At 37.1% G+C, this 14,717-nt stretch overlaps 1 protein-coding gene across 1 annotated transcript; it reads left to right on the top strand.

Annotated features, from left to right (window-relative positions):
- Nucleotides 1-60: 60 nt before the first annotated feature.
- Nucleotides 61-13,618, top strand: LOC121411478 (translin-like). The gene is made up of 6 exons (XM_041604241.1): nucleotides 61-262; nucleotides 6,900-6,993; nucleotides 7,786-7,882; nucleotides 8,414-8,529; nucleotides 9,748-9,827; nucleotides 11,898-13,618. Exons 1-6 carry the CDS (start codon nucleotides 191-193, stop codon nucleotides 12,159-12,161), a joined length of 723 nt encoding a protein of 240 aa, XP_041460175.1. The 5' UTR covers nucleotides 61-190; the 3' UTR covers nucleotides 12,162-13,618.
- The last annotated feature ends 1,099 nt before the right edge of the window (nucleotides 13,619-14,717 follow it).

The following is a 14,717-nucleotide window of genomic DNA, read 5'->3' as shown; positions in this document are numbered from 1 at the left end:
GCGTCCGCCATCGTCCATCCATGCAGCGCAGCTGCAATTGCACGTCGCTGCATGCACTGCGTGGAAAAGAACCGGCCGTCGATCGAACTTTCCGGCTGCTGTGTTTTGTTTGAAACCAATATCCGGGGCTTGCTACTCACATTGATTTGAGGCTTGAAACTTTGTGTGACGTTAGAATTAGATCAACATCATGGATGAAGAAATCAACAAAACCTTTGAAGCTTTCAATACTCATTTGGTCAAAGAGCAAGATAAGAGAGAGGTAATTGTCTTCAGCCATGTCATCAGCGTCGTCATTCCACCTGTCGACTTGACTCTGCTAATCCGCTGTTCTGCCCTGGCCCCCGGCCCCGTGTCCCTCGCATGCTTGTGTGATTGCCCTGGCCCCAGTGTTTCCACAGACCTAATTTTAATTTAGGATTCAGTTTCTGGAAATTTGTTTTGGATTCCAAACAAATTTCCCGAAAACTGAATCCCAAATTTTCCATATTCATAGACATTTCCTGCCTCCTGGAACTGGAATTTTCAAATTGAGACAAGTTTGAACTTTGATTTTTTTATCAAAATATTTTTATTATTAAAAATCAGGCAACAGCGAGCCTATCATTCATATTTCATTGTGTCAAAAAATCAAGGAATTTAACATTTTTTGGTTAATGCCCTCTTTAAAAATAGGAACAAAAGTACGAAATGCAAGGGCGGAGCGCAAGCGAAAATTTTTTAGCAACGTATTGAGGTAAACCTGTGTATATGGGATTTCGGATTTCCTTGATTTTTTCTATTTCCCAAATAGAAAAAGTCAAAATTTCACAAATTCCGGGAAGAGTTGAACTTGAAACACTTCCTGGCCCTGCCACTGGTCATGGTCTCGCGTCTGCACACTCATTCAATGAACTGCATGGCTCTGACTAAGCTGACTAGTCTAGACTTTGAACTCTCAATACTCATTCAGTTTCATGTCAGTCCCTTGAAGTTGAAGTGAGTAAGGATTTGGTGTGTATCCAAAAAGTTTAACGTATTGGTAATGGTGCTTTAGAATTTTAGATATTCCTTACTCTCGCGGGGGGGGGGGGGGGGGGGGGGGGGGGGGACACTTCTATTGACAAGTGGATACCTGCTCAGCACGACCAAAGAAGCATATGAAAAGGATCTCTTTTTCATTAGGCAAAAAGGGTATATGTTTTATTAGGAAAGCTACATGTAGACGGTCAAATTTATGAGGGTGTAAAAAAGACAACTGTTTTATAAATGATGCACTTTTTGCTCCAACACTACCTATTTAGAGTCCAATTTGAGTGAGGTATGGGAGGTTGGACAGTACTAAAGCCGATGTTTGGCTAAATTATCACTGTACTTGTTTAGGGGGTCAATTTAGGGAATGGGCCTTGTCAAGGGTACTGTTTTGTTTCCAATACATGTTTGTGAAGCGGGGGTGCTGGGGTGCTGAAGCACCCCCAGAAATTTTCCTGGGGGTGCTGCGTGTATTATTTTCCATAGGCAGCACCCCCATGAAATCAGATTCCCCCTGTATTTTTTTGATATGTTATAATGTACATAATTATCACATCCAAAAATCACAAATCATTTACACAATCTTTCAAATATTCCAATAACATCATGCCTATAACGCGACTCAATCAGGCTCCGGCACCCCGAAATAGACATGGTCGCCCGATACGTATAACCATAGTTTACACACTACTCGATAGCAATGGCGTAGCTACGGGGGGGGGCCTGGGGGGCACGTGCCCCCCCCCCCCCCCCTGAGATTTGGCGTGCCCCCCTGGTGCCCCCCCCCAGAAAAAATTGGCAGAGCAAAAAAAAGAAAAGAAAAAAAAGGAGAAAGAAAAAGGAAAAGAAGAAGAAAGACAGAAGAAAAAAGAAGAGGGAAATAAGAGGAGGAAGACGACTGAATGAAATAATGTGAGGGGAAGACTTACAATTCAAAAAAAAATCTTTTCATGTTTTCATCTTTTCATTACTATATAAAATTTTTGCTGGCGCTTCGCGCCATAATTGCCTGTTCGATGGGATTCATATCTTGCTCAATAGGCTGATGAGGAGCAAGTTTTGAAGTCAATATGCAAAACATATTTTAGCTCGCACATCGAGCTTTCATTATTATTTTTTTTTCATTTACAAATTTAAGTGCTTTGTAAAATGTCCGTTTTATGGTCTACATATCAGCATTTTAAGCTCACGCTGCGTGGTCACATTGTTTGGTTTGCCAAGTTCATATTGTCTACGTGTATTCCATAATGATCCATTAAACAAATGTATTCAAAATGCCCAGATTTTAGGTCTAAATATTTAACATGCGCGATAGCGTGCATGTTCTTTATTTAAAATGTACTTAAATTATCTAGTTTTACATCAGAATATCAATAATTGTCTGCTCACGCTTCACGATCGCATTATTAATGATACCCAATTGACTATATCATATTTATGACTTACAAAATATGAATAGAGTGTCCCGCTTTTAGGTCTAAAATCTAAATTTTCTTCCTCTCGCGCTTCGCGCTCGCATCAATTGTTTAGTTACATACCTATAACATTTATTAATACAAAAAGTGCTTAGAATGACCATTTTTTTAAAGGTCGGAATGTCAAAAAATTTGCTCGCGCTTCGCGCTCGCATTATTGAAATATATACCGTCTTCGTGGGTAACTGTAAGCAGTCCTTAACAGGTCCCTTTTCGATAATGCTAGAACAGTTGATAAACATTTCTGTTCGCGCTTGGGGGTACATACGAATCTTGTTCAGGATCACACATAACATTGCCCAGAAAATTAAATTTCAGGAAAAAATACATTAAAGTAAAAAAAAAATCGCTCGAGCTTCGCGCTCGCACTTTTTATAAGGCTTATGAGATTATTTTATGTTTATGTTGTTTTATAAGAATAAAACTAACAAGTGACTGATATAGGTGAAGATATAATTTCGGGCCCCGTCCCTTATTGGCGAAAGTCGGATCCGCCCTTGTGGACACATACACACACACCGGAAAAATGGCCGGTGCCCCCCCCCCCTGAAAAAGCAAGGACCCCCCAGTGCCCTCCCCGGGAAAAAAATCCTAGCTACGCCACTGCTCGATAGCAGGGAGGGACCCATGGGTGTGGCTGGACTTGAAATTTCCAGGTTTTATGTCGAATTAAGAGTGCGCTCGCCCGAACGCCCGTGTTTTGTATAAACAATTACAAATCAGACAATAGAAATCAAATTTCACAGTCTTTTTTGCCCTGCCCAATGGCCCTGGGAAGCGGGAGTGCTGGGGGTGAAGCAGCCCCCAAATTTGGAGATGCTGCATGTCATTTTCCATAGGCAGCACCTCCTGGAAAGCTAGTGGCAGGTATAATAAATGACAGAAATGTAATGAAAATGAACGTTTTGTAGACCCCCCCCTTCAGAATTTTCCGACACAGTACTTAAAATAGTATTTTAATTTACCCTTTTTCAGATCGGAATATCAAATATTTTCTGCTCGCGCTTTGCGCTTGAAATAATGTTTTCTTTTTAGGAAAAAAAAGGTATTTAGAATGCCCACATACTGGGTCTATCTATAAACACGCACACGCATGTTTTTTAAGATACGCAGCTTTTGGGGCTACTCCGGGTTGAAAATATATCAAATACATTTTATAAAAATAAATAAATTTTATGAAAATCTGATAACAAATAGTTCAGTTATTTAATTCTAAATTTCAGCAATATTTTATAAAAATGGTGATATGCATGTCATAATTAATAGGTGGGTTGACATGGGCGGAAATTTGTCCCCAAAGGTAGGGGGACCAGGGCCCGGAAAATTTGACAAGCAAAAAAAAAACCCAAAAGGATATCACCCTAAATGTTGGGTCATTTTAACCCTAACAAAATTTCACAAGCCCCCCCCCCCCTCCCTAAAAAAAAGTTTTCACCCAAAATCTAAGGTCATTCAGTCAAAAATATATGTATTATTTCGATTGGGAAGTGATGTATTTGCCTCCATAATGAAAGACCCCAAATAGGAGGGGGACATTTGATATTGTGTCCCCCTGACCCCTCTGGGATTTCTGCCCATGTGGGTTGAAGATGTCACATCCCCACAATCCTGTTTCTGGTGTTATTACATGGAATACAATTGTTTCATTTTTTTTCAAACCAGTGTGAATGATATGTCTCCCTTATAATGAAATAAGTTGCAGCAAAGAATATCTAAATCAGTGGTCAATTCAACTGTTTTTGGTTCTTGAAGGGAAAATATTGAATAAACCTAATTCTACATAATGAAATACAGAAGAACAAGTGGGGATATGACATCATCAGTTTGCTCATTGAATATTAATGACGACATGCTTAAACTGTTTCACCGGAATAATGCTAATCTTTAAAATGCAATAATTTTGATTTCCTTGTCGAATTTTTATTAAATCTTTATTATTATGTTTGTCTAATTTTTATTTATATGTTTAAGCCATATTACATTCAGTGCGGAGTTCCAGATCAGAATATCAAAAATTTTCTGTTCGCGCATTGCGCTCACATTATTAATATAAGAATATATCAAATTACCCATCACTTTCTTGATTTACAAAACATGAATAGAATGTCTCGTTTATAGGTCTGAAATCTCAATTTTGTTTCCGCTCGCGCTTCGCGCTCGCATCAATTGTATAATTCTATACCCACCCTGTTCATGATTAGAAAAGTGCTTAAGATGTCCCGTTTATAGGTCTGAAATCCCATTTTTATTTCTTCTCGCGCTTCGCACTCGCATAAATTGTGTAGCCATATACCTATCTTTTCATAATTAGAAAAGTGCAGCTTAGAATGTCTCGTTTTTTTTTTTTTGTCTGAAATCTCAATTTTGTTTCCGCTCGCAGCAAATGTATAGTAATATACCTATCCTGATCATGATTACAAAAAGTGCTTAGAATGTCCAGTATTTAGGTCGGAATGTCAAAATTTTCAGCTCGCGCTTCGCGCTCGCATTATTTGATTGTTGATACATGTATCGTCTTAATGGATAACTACAAACAGTCCTTAAAACACGTTCCTTTCGATCAGACCAGAGCAATTATATGAAAAATATCTGCTCGCGCTGATCACGTTCGCAGTTATTATTTGTAACAAACGCATCTTGTTCGGGGGAGCATTTCATCAATATTTTCGTCCGACAAGTTGTCAGATCTGACATCTTTCCATGATTTTGATTGGCTGAGAGGCACTGTTCCTATGGTAACTGTCGGATAAAATGGGACTTGTCGGATAAAACGTCCGACAAGTCCTTTCATGAAACGCCCCCGGGACCACAAACATTGCTAAAAAATGTTCAATTTTCAGGACAAAAAACATAACCCCCCCAAAAAAGCTCGCGCTTCGCGCTCGAGTTATCTAATTATATATCTATGTTCTTAATATAAGAAGTAACTGTCATATACATATATATATATATAGTATATATAAATTATTCAATCTACATGTATATATATATATGTGTGTATGTGTTTGTGTGTGTGTGTGTAATTATGGAAAACTCAATTGTGTCCCCCACCCCCCAACCACCGTTGAGGATAGCTTTCAGCACCCCCACTGAAAAAATCGTTCCCAGGTCCCTGATTAAGGGTATGGTTTTACACGGCCAATACTTGTTAAGGGGTGCATTTTCAGAATATGGAAAATACTTGTTTTGGGGGCTTTTTGAAACCCCATGGTTGCGCCTGGTATCTACTCGTCAATGGAAGTGTCCCCCCCCCATGGGCTTATTTTTTTAAAAGAATTCCTTTTACTTGATATTAATTTCTCCAACTTAACAAAGTTACTACATGTAGGCCTCATCTTTAAAGTTCCACTGTAACCCCTTCCCCCTCAATTTTTCAATCCCCCTCTGCTGAAAGTAGATTCTTGAAAGGGTTGCATATAATTTGAATAAATAAAGTAAAATCAGAGAAAGAATACACAAAGGAATAAACAAAAATAAAGCAACCAAGTAGAAAGTTTTGTATTTCAGTGAAATTATGCCTGGTTTAGATACATGTCTTCTTGAATAAATGAGCAAGCTGTCTATATCATATGCCTACTTATAATATTGCATTTCAGTACGGTATATAAAATTATATTACCAGTAATTACCTTTGTCTTCAAGAATGAAAAAGAATAGATTGATCACTAATGGAGGCCTAGTGAGTAAGATAATCATTTGCTGCAACTTATTTTGTTAATACAAGGAAGACATTCACGCTTAGTTCTAGAACTAGTAAGGAAAAAAAATGAAATATTTATGATTTCACATTGCATATTCATGAGAACGTAGATATAGCTGTTTTCAGAATATGTTGCTAAACTGTATAATTCAATAACTTCTAAATTATCAGATTTGAAATTTCAGCATTTTCCTTGGTGAATTTTACTTTATTTATATTTCATTCAGCCCAGACCCCAAAACAAAAATAAAATCCCTTTTCCAGCCCTCATTCTGGCCCCTTAATGTATTTAAAGTTCTCAAAACTAGCTCTTAATTATACCCACTTCTGACCTTGGATTTGCATCAAAATCAAATATTGCCATATCCTCTATGGGGGATCCCCAAATCATTATATCATCATTATGAAATTGTTTATCTGTTATTTCTCATGAACAGGTTGTGCATCAGTGCATGGATATTATTGCTTATATTTTTGTATTCATATTGTAAATGTGTTTGTACTCTTATACCCCGAAAGGGGGTCGATAGAGTGAATAAAATCTTTCAAATATATCTTACAAAATTTATAGGTAATAGATCTACATACCTATGAAATAGAAAGAACAATTATTTGTATCTGCAGAAGTTTTAGAACATGTACCATACAAATAGGTCTAAAGTTAGATATCTCGGTCAGTTTTCTAAAACGTGAATAAATTCATTTTTTTACAGGAGATTCGAAATGTTGTTCGTGAACTGGAGCAAACTGGAAGGGAGATTATGACTGTTCTAAATGCTATCCATCAGGGTAGTGGAATCAAAGAAGGTTCGTTGGAATTCTGGTTTTGTGACATTTAGTGATTTCAAGTTCATTGTTCAATTTGTCGGTGTCAAGCCAATTTTTACATGAGCACAGCTTCAAATGTACAAAATCAGCCTTTGATTAACCACACTACATGTAGGTGTAAAGCTATTTGTTTTGGATAATTTTCATAAACTCATAGGTGTTAGTTCTGAATTGTGCTAACAACATCAACACCAGCATCTGAAACACTGAACTTCAAATCACCCATTGTAATCCACTGATCTTTTTCACTGTGAAAGTGATTATTTAAACTGATATTATTTAGGGGCCAATTTTTTTTCCCGAGCTGAATGTCGATTTGCTGTCTACTCAGTCTTAATCAATTTTGGCAAACTGTGGTAACATTTTTAACAATATTAATAAAACTAGTTTCCTTTTTGACCATCAACCCAGGAAACTGACCGTCATCATGGTCCTTAAGTTACTACTCTATTACTCCATCTATGTATCATCTCATAGAAACTTTCCAGTCCTGCCTTGCTCAATTAGCCTATCAAAATAAACTACTGATTACTTAGAATCAGCTCTGTAGGTCTTTTTCTAATGATCTGATAAGTCAACTATTGATTCGCCCATATCGGAGCAATGTTTACACCATAATTTGTTTCAATCTAATCGATAGAAATTTTTTTAATATGAATCAAAAACTGTTTTGTATCAGTTTAAAACTATATATTGATAAAGCAGATGTACATGTAATATATTTGTCAAAATGCTCCAAATGCGTTTGAATGACTGTTATTGTAATTTTAGTTTCTCAGATTTGCAAGAGAAGTAGGGAGCTGTTTCAGACTGTTAAATCAAAAATAGAACAACTGGCTGCTTTGTTCCCTGCAGATGAATATTACAGGTATGTTATTCTACGATAAGAGTTGTGTGCATAGTTTGATTTTTGTACAAATTCCCTATGTCATTATTCACATTTCATTGCTCAGAAGAAAAAAGTCCATTGACTTTGTAATTTGTGTTTAGATTAATTTATTTTTATACAAACTTACATGTTAATATAAGTAAAGAAAAGATTTATGATTACTGAAATAAATTCATCAAATTTTGATGTTGATCAAATGGAGATGTCATGGTTCTGATTCCTGTCTCTTAATCAGAGGGTCACAGGTTAAAATATTTCTTCAGGCCTGCATTCATGTCCTTCAGCAAGAAATTCATCCATATTGCGCCGCACTAAACCCAGGTGAGGAAAATGGTTACCTGGCAATATTCCTTGAAACACAGTGTGTGACAGGTGCTTTGCTAAAGCTAGGGTCATTATACTCCCATTTTTATTGAGACATCTGATTTTCACATGTTAAGAGCGCAAGTGTTACTGTTAAAACTGCTGTATAACCAAGTAAACATATTATTTTTCGTGTCTGTTTTCTAGGTTCCATGATCATTGGAGATATTGTATCCAAAGACTTGCCTTCTCAGCTTCTCTCATTGTCTATCTTGAATCAGAGAGATTAGCAACTAGAGAGGAAGTAGCAGAATTTTTGGGAGGTAAGATCGGTTTATATTCACTTGGTATACAAGCATTTGTCCTCAGATGTTGTACAATATACCACATGTATGAAACAAATTTTGGTCTAATACCTGCTTAATCTAATTGCTATTTGATCCACACAACACTTGGTCTAATAGCTACATTGTCTTCATTCTCACTGAGGCAAATGCCCAGTTGGTCTAACTTACTGTGTCAAATGAAAATGTGGTTTCACCTAATCATATTGACTTAGTGGCATTAGACAAAGTGGATTATTAGGCAAAAGGTTTGCAGACAATTGCCTAAATGAGAACTAGACAGAATGGTATATAGATAAAGTGACAATTAGACCAAAAAGTTGTTGGTGAAATTGGTTGAAGACAAAATGGGACTGGACCATCTGGGATGAGACCAATCGCTACAAACCAAAGAAGTAGGCAGTTTACCGTAAGAATGTTCTCATGATTTAACTTTAAAACATTGATTTGATATTAAGTACTGCCAGGCCAACAATTGTGATCCCTTGTATAGGAGGTTGGGTCTCTTTGTTCACACTTTCCAACTTGTCCTTTCTGTGGGAATTCCAGAGTGTTGGCCCTTGGGGAATGGTTAACAATATTTTTGTATCTATAGATATCGTTGATAGTGGCGATAGCAGTTTTGGAAAGTATGTTACAACTGGAATGAAGATTTGCCGACTGACACCATGCTTTCAACTCATTTTTATTTTCCCCCCTTCTGAATTTTTTTTTGTCATAGGGATTTCTATATGAAATGGCTTACAAAATGCAATTTTTTTTGTTTACCTTTTTAGTAGGTGGATAAGTGTGCACTGTGACCGCACTATAAATATCCTGCTTTATTAAATCATGTGTATTAAAAGTATTTTCATATCTTTATGTTCCCAATGTGGAGCGTTGTGGCCCAGTGGATTAGTCTTCGGACTTTGAAACAGAGGGTCGTGGGTTCGAATCCCAGCCATGGCGTAATTTCCTTCAGCAAGAAATTTATCCACATTGTGCTGCACTCGACCCAGGTGAGGTGAATGGGTACCCGGTAGGAAGAAATTCCTCGAATGCTCGAGCGCCAGATCAAGGTAGCCATGCTAAAGCGGGGGTAATAATAGCAGGGCCCGCTGGGAGAACAGTTTTCGGAACTGAAGTGGCTACCCTGGGTAAATATGCTGCTATTATTATTAATTCATTTGTATATCTGAATATCCTTTTGTTTCATAGTTACTGTCAAGAAATCTGATGGATTCCACATCGACTTAGAAGATTTCCTTCATGGCTTGCTATCATTAGGAAATGAGTTGGTAAGTGATTTATTAAAAAAATAAAAAATAAATTCTGTAGGCTGCATATGTAATTCTAGTTTGTAATTCATTTCTAAGAATTAGGAAGCTCTGTTTACTTGCATACCATGGTCACATTTGCTCTACGGCGGCCGTACGGCGAGTCGAAAACAGCCGTTTTATTCATTTTAATTCAAACCACCTATATTTAGCTGGTACAAAAATGTTAAAAACGGCGTTTTTGACTCGCCGTACGGCCGCCGTAGAACAAATGTGACCATGGTATTACTTGCATACCCCAGTTACAGTGACTAGAATATTAAGACATTTTACATTGCAGAGCTCATTCTTATGTTAACTTGATCTGTTGGAAATAATCATTGATAAATTTGAGAACCTAATATTTTATAACCATTTCACTGCTGCAAACTTACGAAATAAATTATACTGCAGGGATGTTTGATTCTTGTTACTGTCGATATGTATGAGCTAAACTGTATGATGATACACATTATTCCTTTACATATGAAATGGATGTGCTTTCTGAATTAACATGGGCCCTGTCGTACAAAGAGTTTTAACCGATTTTTTCAGTCTCAACCATGGAAATCCATCCGTCCCATACTTCATATGAGAAATGTATTCTTCAGGAAACCAAGAGGGTCATGCTGATGTGAATAAAGATGTGTACATAAGGACAAATCATATACAGTGCGTATCAAAAAAAAGTTTACACTTAGAAAAAAATCCTGTAAAATTATACATTTGTAATGTCCTGAAGATTTTTCCACATTTTGACATTGGTACAGATCCATTTAAGCAAGTGACGATATAACTGTCGAAAAATATTTCCGCTTGAGTGAGCACCACTTACTTTTGAAAAGTTAGTGAAAACTTATTTGCGCAGAACTTTGAAATAGTTATGCGAATAAAAGTAGACCTTAATCATGAAGAACATGTTAAATTTAGCTAGCAAAAATGATTAGAAGATATCTTTTACCCATTTAAACTTGTTTCCTTGTCCAAAACACTTCGAAGAGTGCATTTTGCCCCACACCACTCCCCCACATACGAGATTTGCTTCACACAGCTGCGATTTACATGAAATGGCTGAGGCTTAATTTTCATTTTGTTAATCATTGTCATGCTTGGGAAAAGTGTGGAGAAACAAGTATTGAATGAAAAATGAAATGTAAACCCACTTTAAATGATAAAAACATAGTGATAAAATGCTGTAGATGTCTGTTATAAGCTTTTGTTCAGATTCAGTTATGCCCTCAGATCCAACTGGTACACAAAGGGTAATGATAGTGCTTACTAAGTATTGAAATTTCAATTTGAGTGGCAAAATTGTCACAAGATGCTTGAATGTATCCGTTCTATTTCAATTGACTATAAGTGTATGAGAAATGTTTCGCAGGGTAGGTTTGATTTCACCCTTTCCTCTTGACAAAGCGTAAAAACAAGCATTTCTGCGCAAACAGATTTCTGCGAGCTTTACGAAAATGGACAGTGCTCATTCAAATTTAACAATTTGTCAAAACTTTCACTTTCATTGGATAGATGAGACCCACACCCAAGATTTTATGTGAAAAAAATTACCCACATGTTGTACATTTTTTAATTCCCAGCGCTTTTTCTAAGTGTAAACTTTTTTTTTGATACGCACTGTATAGAAAACACTAAGCTGACATGTGTATTCTAGAAGTTTGGTTTTGCTGGTTTTCCCTAGTTTAATAGTTGTGATTAATCAGATCAATCATAATTGATTGTCTAAACCCACTATCCAATCTAGTGTAACTCCTATTAGGTCTTGCTATTACTTGTCCTTTCTCTTATTGAGTATTATGTCTAGATGGTCTAATTTTTACCCCATCATCTTTTTAGTTTGCACTTTTTCAAGTAGAGGATATAGATTAACTGGATATAACCTAACTGGCATTTAGGCAAAATGGTAGCAGGGCTGAATAGCAATTAGAAAACGTTAATCAGACAATGTCAGTAACCTTGAGACCAAATGTAAAATAGATAAAGCGGGTGTAGACCAAGTGGCAATTTGTAGCCGTTTTCATATTTGATTCCTATTCACAGTCCAGACTGGCAGTGAACAGTGTCACAGCGGGAGACTACAGCAGACCCATTCGCATCGCGGCATTCATGGGAGAGTTGAATTCTGGTTTCAGGCTTCTGAACTTGAAGAATGACTCGCTTAGAAAGCGATTCGATGGACTCAAGTACGACATCAAGAAGATTGAGGAAGTGGTGTATGATATCTCCATCAGGGGTCTGAGACCCACAGCTCAAGATGTGAAGGAACCGTCCATGGAGGAGACACCAGCACAAGAAGAGAAATGAACTTTGATGGAGCTGCGTGAGGAAGAAGTGTTGGGAGAAGGGACCAATGCATGACCATAAGCCCATTGCAGAGAGAGTTCCATTTAAATGCAACCCAGAAAATTAATCTTAAATCCAGAATACACTCATTTCATTGGCTGAAGGCATAGGCGCATTCGATTTTGGGGGTTTCCTTCAGTTGCAATCATTTCTGCAATGGGCCCCTTGAAATGGGAAATTTCGTATGGATTTTAACTTTGCCAGAGTATAATTGCTTTTGAAAGGAGGGGCCGGATAAGAACTTCATTAGAGAAGAAAAGTTTTAGTTGAGAGTGGAGGGTAAACAAACCTCATCCTTCTTGCCTGTTATTGTTTACGTTTTCCATTGTTAGGTGACTACAGTAACCGCTGAATGTGTTTGTTGATAAGCTTTTGTTTTTTGATATTGTATTTAGGTACATTAGCAAACTTTACGTCCACAGCTTTGCTGCATGCGAGAATTCATGGAGACTTTCCCTGATCCCCCATCTTGTCTATTGTAAAATTTGAGGATTAGAACTGACAAGAAGCTATGCAGGATTATCGCCAAAAGCCACGGTTAAACTTGGCATAGACTTTAATACCTTAATAAGACATTCCAGACCAAACTTTTGTGTGACCCCAATTATGACATTTTTTATGCCTGTACTAATGACCAATATGGAATTGTGTCAAAATATTGATTGGTAGATGGATTCTTTAGAGGGTTCCAACAAGCTGCTATGTTGGATGACAAGCAATATAAACCTGTGCATTAAGCTGTGATCAGTTATTGTTTCAAGGGCCCATCTTACAAAGGGTTACAATTAATCCGATCAACCTTAACTCTGTGGAAATCCATCAATGTCGATTTTTTTCCAAAGGAAATTTGTACAGTGTCCATTATAAACCTGGGGAAGCACACTAATCTCTTTATAAAACAGTTGATGTATGAATATACAGAAAATATTTTCAACAGACATACATTTTAGATGTTGCTGGCCTCCCATAGTTGTGGTTGATCTGATCAACTCTTTGTAAAACGGACCCTGGTCTTATGCACTGGGTTCCCATTGTTATGTCCTCCAGCATGGCTGCTTGTGAGGTCACATAGGAACCCTCTATATGAAAAAAAAGGATAAAGTTAGGAGTATCATATCTTGACGGGGAGTAGCCCAAGAATAGTGAAATGGCTCATTGGTAAATGGGGGTCCTTACCATAGTAAATGATAATGTCAGTCTTCTTATACAGCAAAACATGTGTTGGTCATTCGGTGTATGATATCTGCTGTGTTGGGGAGATTACCGATGCAGAGTTTTTAGTTTCCCAAGATGCTATATGTGCTTATGATATCTGTCTTTATTAGCAGCAGGGCAGATGGCTACAAATTGTTTAACATATTTCGCCATGCCTCTGTAACTAAAAGCTACAAGGATGATGTTTTCAGGTATTTTATATAGAAGGGACAGAAAAATTTTCATCCTGAGGGTCTACTCTAGACTACTTAATTCCTAGCTTTCATTCGCTACAATCGTTGTACCACGGATTTAAGAGGACGTTGTAGGTGGCCATGTGCTTCAATTTGAATGGTTGCATTATTTATGTGTTGGGATTAGTAAAGGGCCCTCAAGACAAAGCCATACAGAGGCCTAACGGTGATCGTACAGGGGGGCGTTTCATGAGAGGACTTGTCGGACGTTTTATCCGACAAGTCCCATTTTATCCGACAGTTACCATAGGAACAGTGCCTCTCAGCCAATCAAAATCATGGAAAGATGTCAGATTTGACAACTTGTTGGATGAAAATATTGATGAAACGCTCCCCAGATGTCATATGTTGGTCGTGAGGAAATCATACAATGGTCTTATAGTGCCCTCACAGTGTCTTGGGGCTGATTGTACACTGCCTGTATCGTGTGTAAGGACCATATTCATAGATTTGAAATAAAATTGTATATCCTAGCGCTAACTAAAATTATACAATCATTGTTTGCCACCCAGGATATGATCGCCTTAGAAAACACCCTACGATGATCGTAGATCAAATATCAATAAGGGTATATTAAAGTAGTATTACGTCAGATGCAGTTTTTTAATTTTCCTTTCTTTAGCTTTCAAAGAAGCCTTCAATTATGGATGTTCTTAGATGTGATGAATGGGAAGGTGAAGGAAAGAGGAATACCCTTTAAGAAAAGGGAAACCAAGGCCAATTGTTAAAAGACGTGTAAGCATAAATCTTGCATAAAAACGTCTAGGTAAAGTAAGTTTTTTTTATGAGAATGTTATTAAAAGTATTCTTAAACCTACAGAAACACAATAGATTTGTTTATTTGAGTTACAAAGTTTTAGTTAAGTGTTGATATGTATTTGAAGAAAAGCATTTTGATTCTTGATTTCTTGTGATGGATATGGGGGCATGTTGGATGTGACAGGTTCCTCTGTGTTTTGGGGCTACAATCTTATAATTTTGGAAAATTTGTATTAATTACCAAGATTTATCATTCAAATTTAAACAATGGTATAAAAGATTTATAATCTGGGCCAAAGTACTAGTCTGC

Source organism: Lytechinus variegatus, chromosome 3 (assembly GCF_018143015.1).
Source record: "Lytechinus variegatus isolate NC3 chromosome 3, Lvar_3.0, whole genome shotgun sequence".
Taxonomy (NCBI): Eukaryota; Metazoa; Echinodermata; class Echinoidea; order Temnopleuroida; family Toxopneustidae; genus Lytechinus; species Lytechinus variegatus.
Note: the sequence above shows the minus strand (reverse complement) of the source record. Positions and strands in the feature narration are given on the sequence as shown.